We start from the raw sequence: 11989 nt of genomic DNA on the forward strand, positions 1-11989 counted from the left end.
GGTTGTGGAGAGGGTGGTGAAGGGGAGGGAGGCAGTGGGCTGGGCGGAGGCGGGCTGGGTGGCGGCGGCAAGGGAGGCAAAGGAGAGGGAGGAAGTGGGCTTGGCGGTGGCGGTGAGGGTGGGGGAGGTGAGTCAGGAGGAGGTGGCGCAATCTTCACATCTCCGAGGGGTGGGCGCGGAGGAGAGGGTGGCGGCGATGGTGGCGGCGGCGGGAACCGGGAGTCTAGGGGAGGTGGGGGCGGGGGTGGCGACTCGTCAGGAGGAGGTGGGGCTATCTTTGCCCCTCCAGTCGGCGGCAGGGGCGGCCGCAGAGGATGCGGTGGCCTGCAGGAAGAGGGGCCACCAGCAAACCTTGATCATGCATTTGGAACATGTGGCAACATGGGCACGGCACAGGCATGTAGGTGGGTGTTGTGGTGTGCGGGCGCGCAGGGCGGGAGCCGCTCCAGGTGCTACACTCACGGTGGCTCCGCTGGCTCCGCTGGCTCAGCCGTGTCGAGTGTCAACGCTGCGACAACCGGGGGCCGCAGGGTGCATGCATTCAGCAGCAGGCATGGAGAAGCGGAGCACACGCATGACCGAGGCGGGCATTCATGCACTACATGCACGGTCATGCGGGGCCAACGAGGCGGTACCACAGCGGAACTCACTCTGCAGCTGGGATTCGGCGCGCTTCCAGCAGTACACCTTGGCCCGAGTGCCAGTCACAGCACCGGCCTCAATTAGGTCGCAGCTGTTGTTGCTGCATCATGGGACCGGGGCGGCACAAGGAGCAGGGAGACGTAGGCAAGCCAGCCAGGCAGTGGCACGCTGTGGTATGCAGCACACCAAGGGCTCGGCAGTCCCCCAGGAGCACAGGCAAGCGTGCCGGCCGGCAAGGCCACTATGCGGCTGGCCGGTCGGAAAGGGCGCAGGACAGCGGCGTGACGCAGCCCGGGACCTCAGTGCCAGGGTGCCCCTCCCCACCTGGCTTTGGAGGATGGCACGCCACCCAGCGGGTTGCCGCTGCCGACCTGCTGCAGGTGTGCGACCAGCTGGCCAGGGCGGACGAAGCTGATGCCCTGGCAGCCCGAGTCCTGCACCACGCAGGCAGGCAGGAAGGCAGGCAGGCAAGCAGAGAGTTGAGTGTGCTGCCTTGGGTGATCCTGGGTTGAATTCACACAACAAACAATTTCATGCGGCAACTGCTCAACAGCCCATGTCGGCCAGGGGCGTCGGGAGCGCCCCGGGTGGTGGCTGGCATTCGCCGACTGCTCCCCCCTCACCGAGAGGCGCGACACCCACAGGAAGCCCGCATCGTCAAACGCCGCGGAGCAGACCGAGGGGAGGAGCATCGTGAAGCCTCCGGCTGCAAGCAATTCACCGCCAGCGGGGAGCAGTGAGGCGGGCCGCGGGGTGGCAGGCAGGGCCCAGCCTGTGGCCAATTCTGGCAGAAAGGCAGAGAGAATGCAGCCAGCATCAGCAGTGGCACACCCGCACTGCGTGTTTCTTTCCAATGCACACATGGCCAAGCCAGGCAGCCAGCAGCTGGGCGCACCTGCGGTGCTCACGGCATACAGGTTGCCGCCGCACACCGCCGAAATGAGGGAGCTGTCGGAGCTCTCAGAGACATCCACGCAGGTGCCGCCTGGCAGCGCCCACCTGCGCCGCGCAAGCAGGGGTGGGAAGGCAGGGAGGGTCGGCATGGAACGCTCCTAGGGTGTATGGCACTGGCACCAACGACCCAAATGCCTGGCCCCTAGCCAGGCACCCCACTATCAGCAGTTGCACACGCAGGCCCCCCATCCAGCGCGGCCGCTCCAGCAGCGGGAGCGGCACGCACCTCTTGGGCGTGTTGGTGGCGGAGGCATCCTGGTACCAGATGAGAGTGGTGCCCGACTGGTCGATCAAGAAGACCTCGCCTGCAGACGGTGGGCACAGTACTCATCAGCGTGCGGGTTCGGGCATCGGGCAGCAGCCACGGAATGCAGGGCAGAGCTTGTGCCACATGGCAGGCAAGTAGCCGCTGCCAGCCAAGACTGGCCGGCCAGAGGCAGCAGAGAGGGTCGGGGCGCACCGTTGCTGGCGATGCTGACAAAGCTGGCGGGGCTGGCAGCCTCCCGCGCCTGCCAGCCGGCATTGGGGTCAGCCACGGGATAGGAGTACACATTCCTGCAACGCAGGCCAGGCGGCAGCACACGGCATGGGACGTGAGCGTGGGGCGTGGCAAAGCGCAGAAGCGGTGGGCGAGGCGCAGGCGCGTGGCGGCCCGGGGCGGCGGCTAGAGCTCAGCGCCCAGCAGCCTCACCCGTTGCCCAGCACGATCCACACCACCGCCCCATCCGTGTCCGTGCTGACGATCGTCAGGCTGTCCTCTTCCTGCTGCAGCCTGCGCCGCCGCTGCCGCGCCTGGCTCTGCTGGCCGCCGGACCAGGCGATCAGCAGGGACAGCAGGCGGCGCGCGGGCGGCGGCGACGGCGCGCCGCCGCCGTTCTCCAGTTCATACAGGCCGGCCAGCGGGGCGGGCCCCACGACTTCGTCGTTGTGGAACAGGAACAGGTTGTTGTCGTTGTCGATGAAATAGAAGCCTCCGCTGCCTCCCACGCGGTAGTTGGGCACTGCAGCGCAGCAGCGGGGGTGGGGGCACGGAGGTGGGGGTGCGCAGGAGGCAGGCAGGAGCTGGGTGAGCGTGGAGAGGTGGTGGAGGGTGGGAGCACGGCACGGCATGCATGGGGCGCCGTGTCGGCCAGGCATGCGCAGGAGGGCTGAAGACGCTGCGCGTGCGGTGCTTGCCTGGCTTGGGCGCATCGGGGGCAGGAACCGCATCTGGCGGCGGCGGCGGCGACTGTTCCGTGGGAGGCTCTGGCACATCGGTGGGCGGCGGCGGTGGCGACGGCTCTCCTAACGGTGCCGGCGGGCCCAGGGGGGTGCCTGGCACAGGCGCATCGGGTGCCGGCGAGCCGAGCGGCGTCCCGGGATCTTGTGTGTCGGGCGCTGGAGGGCCGTACGGCGTCCCAGGGACTGGCGCGTCGGGTGCCGGCGGGCCATAAGGCTCGACCGGTGCCGGCACGTCAGGCTCCACGGGGGCTGGCACATAAGGTTCGACCGGTGCAGGCACATAAGGCTCGACCGGCGCAGGCACGTAAGGCTCGACCGGCGCAGGCACGTAAGGCTCGACCGGCGCAGGCACGTAAGGCTCGACCGGCGCAGGAATGTAAGGCTCGACCGGTGCGGGTATGTATGGCTCGACCGGCGCAGGGATGTAAGGCTCGACCGGTGCGGGTATGTATGGCTCGACCGGCGCCGGAATGTAGGGCTCGACTGGCGCAGGCGGCGCATCGGGCTCGACTGGCGCGGGAGGAGTGTACGGCTCGGGCGGCAGCGGCGGAATGTAGGGCTCTGGTGGCGTGAAGGGCGTAGGCGGCTCCAGAGGTGCGTCAGGCGCAGGCGGCTCCAGAGGAGCGTCAGGCGCAGGCGGCTCGAAAGGTGAGTCAGGCGCAGGCGGCTCCAGAGGCGAATCGGGGGCCGGCGGCTCTGGCGGCGAGTCGGGGGCTGGCACTGAAGCTGTGTTGGTTTCGATGCCACTCCCGTCGCCAGTGCCTGCACAAGGTGACAGCATGGGCGGGACCTGCTGTCAGCACACTCCGCCGCCTGGCGGCACACACATGCATGTGTTGCCCCCTGATGTGGCACCCTCCCGATTGGGCAACCCCCGCCCCCGCTCCCTCCTGGCAGCCCGCGCGGCGCTCCCCTCCCATACGTGAACTGACCCCATATAGCCCTGTTTGAGGGTTGAGCGGGGCGGAGCGGGGCTGCTTGCACACGTGATGGCATGCACGCTTCAACGCTCCCGCTGTCATCTCACCTCTCTAGCGTCAGAAATACAACTCTTACAAGCCAACCAACACGAACAGAGAGACCGAACAACAGAAATGAACAGGAAATATGAAGCCGCCACAGGCGGCAGCACCTTCCAGCGGAGACGGCAAAGCGTACAAGGCACACTTTTTCAATGGTTCTTGCAATTGCCACCCTTACCGGTTATACAGCCACAGTGCCGCCCACACCGCTGAAGCCAGTCGCCCGCTCGTGGTGCTCCTTGATCACTCGGGGCAGCTCCTCGAGCGGCACCACGGGGCACCACCGCCACTCTCCGCTGCGCTTGACGCAGCGGCACAGGATGTCCTGACCGCCAGCGCCCTTCAGCACCTGGAAGAACTGCAGCACCTTCTTGCTGTAGTTCTTGGTGCCGCCCTGCACTGCCGCCCCCCCTCCCGCACCCCGCCGCCGCCGGCCTGAGGGCGCCTGCTGGTCGCCCTGCTTGATCCGGATGATGCCCTCTACATCTGACTTAGTGAGAAACACATTCTTGGCGCCGTTTTGGCGCCGTTCTAAGGCATAAAGGATGACAGGTTGGTTCATAATTTTAAATTTGCGGCAGCTGCGGGGTGCGGGAGGGGAGAAATAGAAGCCTTAGAGACTCTGAAAGGCGAAGGAAAGGGAGGGATCGCGGGAGAGAGCGTGCCTGATGAGCCAGACGAATCGGGGGAGGTGCCACATCAGCGGGCAACATGTGGCCCTGACTCCGCCTAGCCCTGTTGCATTCCCCGTTTGGCGCCGAAGAGCCACGATGGCTTTAGGCAGATGTGCATGGTGCGGCAGGACGCTTCCGGGCTTTATCGATTGTTGGACGTGAAGGTCGACTTGGACGTTTACCAAGCGAAGATGCCAATATCTAACCATAAACTGAACGAGTTTTACACCAAGGTGTCCCAGGAGGAGGCTCGCTGCCTGTTCGATGACGGCGAGCAGGCCCAGCTGATGTTCCCATCCGAGAGAAACAAGTTGTTGGTTTATGTGGAGCAGCCCACCACAAACGATCACGGTGAACTGCCTGCAGCGGTGCAGTGCAGCCAGTTGCTGCATGGAATCGCCCGCATTGGCAGCCGCCTGCCGTCGCGTTCCCGCTCGCTGCTGCGGGCAGCTTCTGGCTTGTGAACCCACCTGATGCTGACATCAACACCGCATGTCCATGGATCCGCATCTGGGGCCCTCCCTGCAGACGAGAATCTCGATGTGGAACTGATTCAAGGATCGATTGAGACCGTGTTTGGCAAGTTTGTGCCCCAGCAAGCGGATGCGGGCCCAGGCAGCTGCAGCTGGCGACTCGAAGCTGTGCGCTTAGTGCTGGTGGACTTGCAGCGAGCGAAAGGGAAACTGCGCAGCGAGCATTTGGTCAACTCGGTGCTCCTGGTGGACCTACATCTCTCCCTGGACACCAATGGCACAGCCCTGGCATGCGGCGGCAAGGGTCGCGGGGTGGCCATTCGATGGCAGCGAAATGAACGCCATTGTCGTGACGACAGCATGGCTGTGGCGGACGATGTTGCGACGGCGATGGCGTTCACCCGTCAAATAGACCTGTTCCCCGCCAAGGGCAATCCGATTGTCAATGGGAAATGGGGCTGTGGAATCTGGGGTGAGCCGCGCACTGTTAAATCCCTGCTGCTCATCAGGCAGGAGGTGCAGCTGGCGGCGCCTAAGGCGACCGTGCCCGACTACGAGCAGAGCACGATGGCCGCACAGGCGGCGCTGGACAATGTCGGCCTCATCTCTGCGCTGCTGGCTAGCGTCGCCATCGGCACCTACTTTGTGATCAGCCTGAACCAGACCAGCCTGGAAGGCGTCGCCTTCACATCCTTTTTGGACCAGCAGCTGGTCACCACCTTCCTCATCCTCAATGCCATGGCACTGTTTTCGGCGCTGGCGGCCATCATCATCGTGGGCATGACGCCGATGCTGGTGGCACTGCGCAAGTCGCAGTTGACTGCGATCCAGGAGGAGCTGGAACAGAATCCCCAGCACTACTTCCTGCACATCGCCAAGCTGGCCGGCTGGCAGCGCCACATCTTCCTCTGCATGCGCGACAGCCTGGCCTGGTCCCTTAGCTTCATGCTGGCCTCCATTCTTTCTTTTGCCGCCGCGGCCACGCTGGTGGGCTTCAACCAGCTGGCATCAAACCAGCTTGCGATGTGGCTGTTCCCTGCATGCGCCCTATTTGTTTTGCTCATGCTGTGCGCGTGGCTGTGGCACAGCTGCGTGTGCCTGCAGTTTGATCTCACCCTCAAATTCAAACCCAACCGCTCGCGCAAGCCCTGTGCTGCCCCATTAGCCGCAACCGACAAATCCTGCGGCTCTGCGGATTCTATTGATGCCATGCCATGACACATGCCACTGTGTGACAGCCAGAGACTGGTACAGACTGTACAGGGCAGGCAGGAGCAGGCTGCGATCAGCGCCGCCATCTTTGCTGTGGTTACGAAGGTACATGGGGTCTTGGCAAGTGTCGTTTGATGGCTAGCAGTGAACATTGCGCTAGGGCCGAGCGGGGTTGCGTTTATTCAGGCGCACACGGTGCGCCGTGGCCCCAGCCCAAGAATGCCGGGCAGGGCTCAGGATAGAGAGGGGGGCTTTGTTGCTCAGGCCGGCGACTAGGCCGCGAGCAAAGTGTCAGTTGTTGAAGCGATGAAAGCGAGGTCACAGGATGGGCGACCAGGGCAAGAAGGATAGGGTAGGGCAGCATGTGTGAGGAGCGCCGGGCGGCTCCTACTCTCAAGAGCTAGCTAGGGAGGGGAGCAATAAGGAGGCAGGGACAGGAGGTATCAGCATTGACGCTGCAAATGCTGCGAGGCGGCCCTGAGCGCACCCTGGCTGGGTTGGGTACAGAGCTGGGTTCAAAAAACTGCGGCTGTCAGCAGTCGCGGGAGGAAGGGAAAGGCGGAAAAGAAGACATCGCTGAGCTGCAGCAAGAAATAACGCTTGATTGCAGTGGGGCGGGGAGGAAACTTTGAGAGTGCAAGGGCGACAGGAGGGACGGGACGGGACCCGCACGCTGCCCCAACTCAGACAACGAGATGGCAGCAAGCGTGTGGGGCGCGGGCGACAGACGGGCGCATGGAAAAGACGGAGACAGGTCAGAGAGGTGGGCGGGCCTGCAGCAGGATGTCAGTACACCTACTACACAGCGAGGATGCTACTGCATCGCCATCACAGCATCCAGCGCCTCCTTGGCCATCCCCAGCACGGCGCCGGCTGGGCCCATGCCCGCATCCGCCGACAGCAGCAGCGAGGCGGCCGCCGCCTTGAGGCCGTGCACGCTGCTCTGCGGGCGGCAGGCAGGCGGGGGTGGGAAGAGGGTTGCGGAGGGCGGGTCAGCGGGCGGTGCCAGAGGGGGGCAGGCAGGGAGGTGGCTCGGCAGGCAGCAGGCAGTGCAGCGCAACAGGTTGGCTGGGCTGTGCCGCGGACAGGTCGGCAGCGGCACCAGGCTGGCCGGCAGACCAGGACAGACCGGCGCCGCCGGCCGCCTGCCTGCCCCCACCCAGCCGCCCGCACCGCAGTTTTCCGCCCGCCTGCCGGCCGCACCTGCGCCGCCGCCTGGCCCATGTACTGCCGCAGCCTCTCGCCGCTCTTGCCGAACGAGGCGAGCGCCTGAAAGACAAGGTGCGAGTGCTGCGCCGCCATGAGCTGGCGCTCCAGCAGCACCTTGGGCATGCCCACCAGCGCCGCTGCCGCCGCGCACGAGCCCACAGACCCGGCATACGACACGCCGCCCGTCGTGGCGGCCGCCGCCGCGGGCTTCGCAGCGGCGGCGGCTGCGGCGGGCGCGGCGGCGCCCGGCTGCCTGCCTTCCGCCCGCGCCTGCTTGCCGCTGCCGGCGGGCTCCAGCGGGAGCGAGATGGAGGTGCTGGTGTTGCTGTCGGTGGGCGAGGGGCGCTGGTACGTCTCCCCAGACCCCCGCTCCAGCGCCGCCTTGAACGCCGCCGCCTGCGCCGCGCCCTCGGCGCGCAGGCAGAAGGCGGCGCGCAGGCGCGCCACCGCCGCCAGGCGTTCCGCCAGCAGCGAGATGGCGGCGGTGATGGCGGCGGGGCCCTCGGCGCGCGCAGCGTTATGCGCACACGCATCTAGCAGGCTTGCCGTCTGGCTGTACATGCTCGACGTGCTGCGGCGGGGCGGGAGTTGGAGGGAGTTGGTGGAAGGGAGGGAGGGAAGGAGAGGGCGGGGCAGGGCAGGGCGGCGCGTGTTGACGCCCAGGGGCAGGGCAGCAGGCGGGCCGGCGCCGGCGCTTGGGGCCCATCCTGCCCGGTCAACCAGGCCGTCTGCGTGAGCACGGCCCTCCCGGCGCAGGCGCAGCGCAGCTACAAGGACGTGCCCCCAGAGGTGACCCATACCCGCCACCCCACCCGCCCACCCGCCCACTCACTTGTCCCGCGAGAACTTTGCTGGGTGGGCCTCCATGGCCGCCGCCACCTCCAGAAACTTGACGCAGCTCTGCAGGGGGGCGCCGAGGGAGGAGGGCGGGGGAGGCAGAGCACGGAGGAGCTCAGGAGGCAGCGCAGCGGAGGGCCGGGGCAGTCGGTGCGGAGGGGGGCAGGACAGCAGGCTCGGGGAAGTGGCACGGCTGCCTGCCGCGTGCAACGGCGCAGAGCGAGGGGGGGTATGGAGCAGGCGCTGACCTGGCACAGGAACATGCTGCTGATGTGGGTGGGCTTGCCGTCCTTCATCCGCTTCTCTGCAAACGATTTCAGCTTCTTGCCCTCCTTCTGCAGGGCAGCAAGACAGGGGAGAGGCCACACAGGCAGGTAGGCAGGCGGGCAAGCAGGCGTGAGACGGCGAGGGAGCAAGCCAAAGCCCCCGCAAGCGGAAGGCAGCAGCGCAGTGCATGTGGCAGGCGGCAGCAGCACAAGGAGGTGGCAGGAGCAGGTGCGCTCGCCTGCAGCTCCTGCACCGTGCTACTGGCGGGCGTGGCACTGCTGGTGGCTGCCGTGTGAAACACGGCAGGCAGCAGCGCCGCCACCGCAGCCAGGCCGCCGCCTGCCGGCACGCTGGGCGGCGCCGCCTGCACCGGCGACATGGCACGCTGCTGATGGGCCTCTGAAGCTCTGGCAGTGGATGGGCCCTGGGTGCTGCTGCCGGGGGCTGCGGGGCTGGCTGGCGAGCCGGCACGGGAGCCGCCGCCACCTGCTGCAACAATGGGGGCTGGTGGCAGCCCCGATTCCCCCTGCTTGTGGGTAGCCCAGAGTCCCTGCGCTGAAGCTCCGTCTGCACCAGGCTTGGCAGCCACGGCTGCAGCAGCGTCTGAGCGCCGTCTCTTCAGCTGGGGCGACCCGCCTGCTGCCCGCGGCGCCTGTGCTGCTGCTCCCGGCAGCGACGCCGCGCGTGCTGCCGGCAGCGCTGCCTCCTCGGCTGGCCGCTTGGTGCCCTGGGCACCCGATGGCGGCGAGGGCGCCCGCTGCGGCGCGGCAGCCCCCTGCTGCCGCCGCCGCCTCTCCTTGTCCCCACCCGCTGGCTCGAACACATCTTCCGACAGCGGCGCAAAGGGTGAGGCGACCTTGTCCCCCGCCGGCGCCACCACCACAGCCGCGGGCGGCGAGCCCAGGGGCTGCTGCTGCTGCTGCGCTGCCGGGGCCGCAGCGGTATACTGCTGCGGCGGCTGCCGTGCCGCTCCTTGCGAGGCGGGGCTGAGCTTCAGCGTCTCAGCCCAGCAGGCAGGGATGGGGCTGAGCAGCGGGTTGGAGCCCAGCTGGCGTACCGCCTGCAGCAGCTGCTGCTGGTCGGCCCGCGGCGGTGCCGCTGCCGGCTGCCCAGCCGGCGGCGCCGTGCGCGGCTCGCTGCCGGCGCGGGGAATCTTCAGCCGGATCTTGAGAGGCTTGCCGGGCACAGGCATCGCCTGCACCTGCTGCTGCTGCGTGCCGGGCGCCGGCGGCGGCGCGGGGCTGGCCTCGCGCTTGGCCTGCTGCGCGCGCTGCTGCTGCTGCTGTCGATGCTGCTCTCGCGGCTGCTGCTGGCCCCGCCCGGCCTCCAAGTCCAGCCAGCCGTGCAACTGCTGGCCTGCCGGCTGCTCCGCCTCTGCCGGCTGCTGCTGCTGCTGCGGTGGTGCGGGTCGCGGCGCGGGCGGTGGCATCACATCTATGAGCTCCAGCTGTACCCCTGAGGGCAGCACCCGGCTGAGGCTGGACACGTAGCGCGCCAGCGGCTGGCGGCGGGAGCCCTCGTCGTCGTCGGGCCCGGCTGCAAGGCGCGGGCAGGGCGCAGGTCAGCTCCAGGGCGGCAGCCGGCGGCAGCCGGCGGCCTGGAGCAGGCAGCAGCCTCAGATGGCCTCCCACCAAGCTGACAATCCACCCCCATACCCCACCTCTCCAGCACAAGCCCCCGAACCCAGGCAGCCCCATGTGCGCTGTACGCAGCAGCCGGCACCCACCTAGGGATGCATACTCATTCACTTTGGTGGGTTGCAGGCCCAGCCCCAGGCCGGCAAAGCTGGTGGGTCCTGCGGCGCAAACACAACAGGCAGCAGGGCAGCAGCCGGGCTGAGCTGCACAGAGGCAAGAGCGAGAAACAGCCAGGAACTGGTGGGCAGCGGCAGCTGCCCGGCAGGCACGGGAAAAGAGCCACAGCAGCTGATTGTGTGGCTGCCGACGAACAAGGGGTCCAAGTAGGCACGGCGGCACCAGAGGCAATTGATGTGGTTCGCATGAATCATGTGCAGCGGTGTAAAATGCGACAGCTGGGACTGCCATTCAAAAATCCAAGCTGCTCCTCCCTGGGACGTAGTATGTGCCATCGGCAGCTGCCCAACGTATGGCTAGTACACACACCGTAGCGGCAGCGGCACTCACCGTGGCTGCCGCCGGAGCGGAAGAAGCCATCCAGCCGCTCCTCCTGCAGGAGAGATGGCAGGGGCATGCATGGTTGGCAGGGCAGCTGGGCTGGCGCTGGGCACACGGCCAGCGTACGCGGCGCCGCCTAGGCGACCGCTGGGGAAGCCGGCAGCAGGGGATGGTCGGGGGGGCCGCGTTGCCCGCGGCGTCCGCTTGCCCAGCCTCCACTCACCAGCAGCAAGCTGTGGTCACGCGCCAGCTGCGAGTCGCCTCCTCGCTCGGCCATCTCGCAGCGCGCCCCGAGCCCGGGGGGCCACGCCTGCTGCCCGGCTGCGACTGGAGGGGTGTGTTGTGTGTGGGCGTGGCCACTCCAGGCCGGTGCGGGGGCTGGCGTGAGTTGTGGGAGTGGCTGTCTTTGGCGGCCACCTGTGTGTGGCAACGCCTTCAGGGCAAGACAGGCGAGCAGCGCCTGCCAACACGCACAGGAGAGCAATGCAGGAAGCAGCGCTGTTGGCTTGCAAAGGCCCAAGATCCGGCCGGGGGGCCTGCTGACTGGCGACCGCAGATGAAGGACTTTGGCGATGCATCGGCAGGCATTCCAACTTTGGGTGCTTGCATGTGAATCAAATTGCAGGCAGTGAAACGCGGTGTGAGGGCGCCAGGCGTGCATGTTTTCTCTCCACCGATCGCCGGCGACTGCAAAGGGAGCCCCTCAGGCCGTCTCACATCACCAGGCCGTCGCACATCACCAGCAATGTCGGGCATGCCGCCCCCTCCCCCAAAACCCCCCGGCGGCGACTTGCGGCGGGCCGCGCTCCTGGCGGGGGCGGCAGGTGCGGGCGGGGGCTCTGCGCTTCCCCGGTGGCTGGCTGGCGGTGTGCGCCTGCCTGCGCTCGCCGTACGATGCACCGCCAAAGCGCCAGACAGCACAGGGGGGTGGTCATCGCATCTCATGCCCTGGGCGCTCGCTTGGCGCCGCACCTCCCCTGCGTGCAGGCGCGCCGCGGCACGCCGGCTGCGACGCCGAGGCCGGCCAGCAGGCGGCAGCCGTGCCCCGGGACACCAGCCTGCCCCTGCCTCTGCCTTGGTCAGATTACTTTGACCACCAGCAGCAGGTTCACTGCCCCGAGCGCGGGCTGACCTTCAACGTGTATGTGGCAGGCAAGCCGCCGCCTGCGCTGACTGCACCTTGCGTGCTGCTCCCCTTGCGTGCTGCTCAGCACACACAGCTGCCACCCAGCCGGCAGCGCAGGCACCAACGTAACCCAGCAGGCGTCCACAGGCCTGCGAAACCCACACCCCGCGCCCCGCACCTGCACCCGCCACGCTTGCGCCCCCCCCCCCCCCCCCCG

At 67.5% G+C, this 11989-nt stretch overlaps 2 protein-coding genes across 2 annotated transcripts in view; both read right to left on the bottom strand.

The window, feature by feature from the left end:
• CHLNCDRAFT_58509 (hypothetical protein) overlaps positions 1–4401 on the bottom strand; it is a gene marked incomplete at both ends in the record, with an annotated part of 24365 nt that extends 19964 nt beyond the window's left edge. The window contains 8 exons of the mRNA XM_005845568.1: positions 651–742; positions 967–1076; positions 1266–1348; positions 1538–1641; positions 1823–1901; positions 2057–2151; positions 2288–2597; positions 4047–4401. Of these exons, the coding sequence (XP_005845630.1) occupies positions 651–742; positions 967–1076; positions 1266–1348; positions 1538–1641; positions 1823–1901; positions 2057–2151; positions 2288–2597; positions 4047–4401 (1228 nt within the window). The remainder of the gene's footprint in view (positions 1–650; positions 743–966; positions 1077–1265; positions 1349–1537; positions 1642–1822; positions 1902–2056; positions 2152–2287; positions 2598–4046) is intronic.
• A 1883-nt stretch (positions 4402–6284) lies between these two features.
• CHLNCDRAFT_58510 (expressed protein) lies at positions 6285–11118 on the bottom strand. Its single transcript, XM_005845569.1, has 8 exons — positions 10870–11118; positions 10656–10698; positions 10238–10306; positions 8765–10047; positions 8493–8579; positions 8240–8307; positions 7402–7978; positions 6285–7141 (listed from the first exon to the last, which is right to left on the bottom strand). The coding sequence occupies exons 1-8, from the start codon at positions 10921–10923 to the stop codon at positions 7013–7015; spliced, it is 2310 nt and encodes a 769-aa protein (XP_005845631.1). The 5' UTR covers positions 10924–11118; the 3' UTR covers positions 6285–7012.
• Between the last annotated feature and the right edge of the window lie 871 nt (positions 11119–11989).

The sequence above is a fragment of the Chlorella variabilis genome (genome assembly GCF_000147415.1).
Source record: "Chlorella variabilis unplaced genomic scaffold CHLNCscaffold_17, whole genome shotgun sequence".
NCBI classification, from domain to species: Eukaryota; Viridiplantae; Chlorophyta; class Trebouxiophyceae; order Chlorellales; family Chlorellaceae; genus Chlorella; species Chlorella variabilis.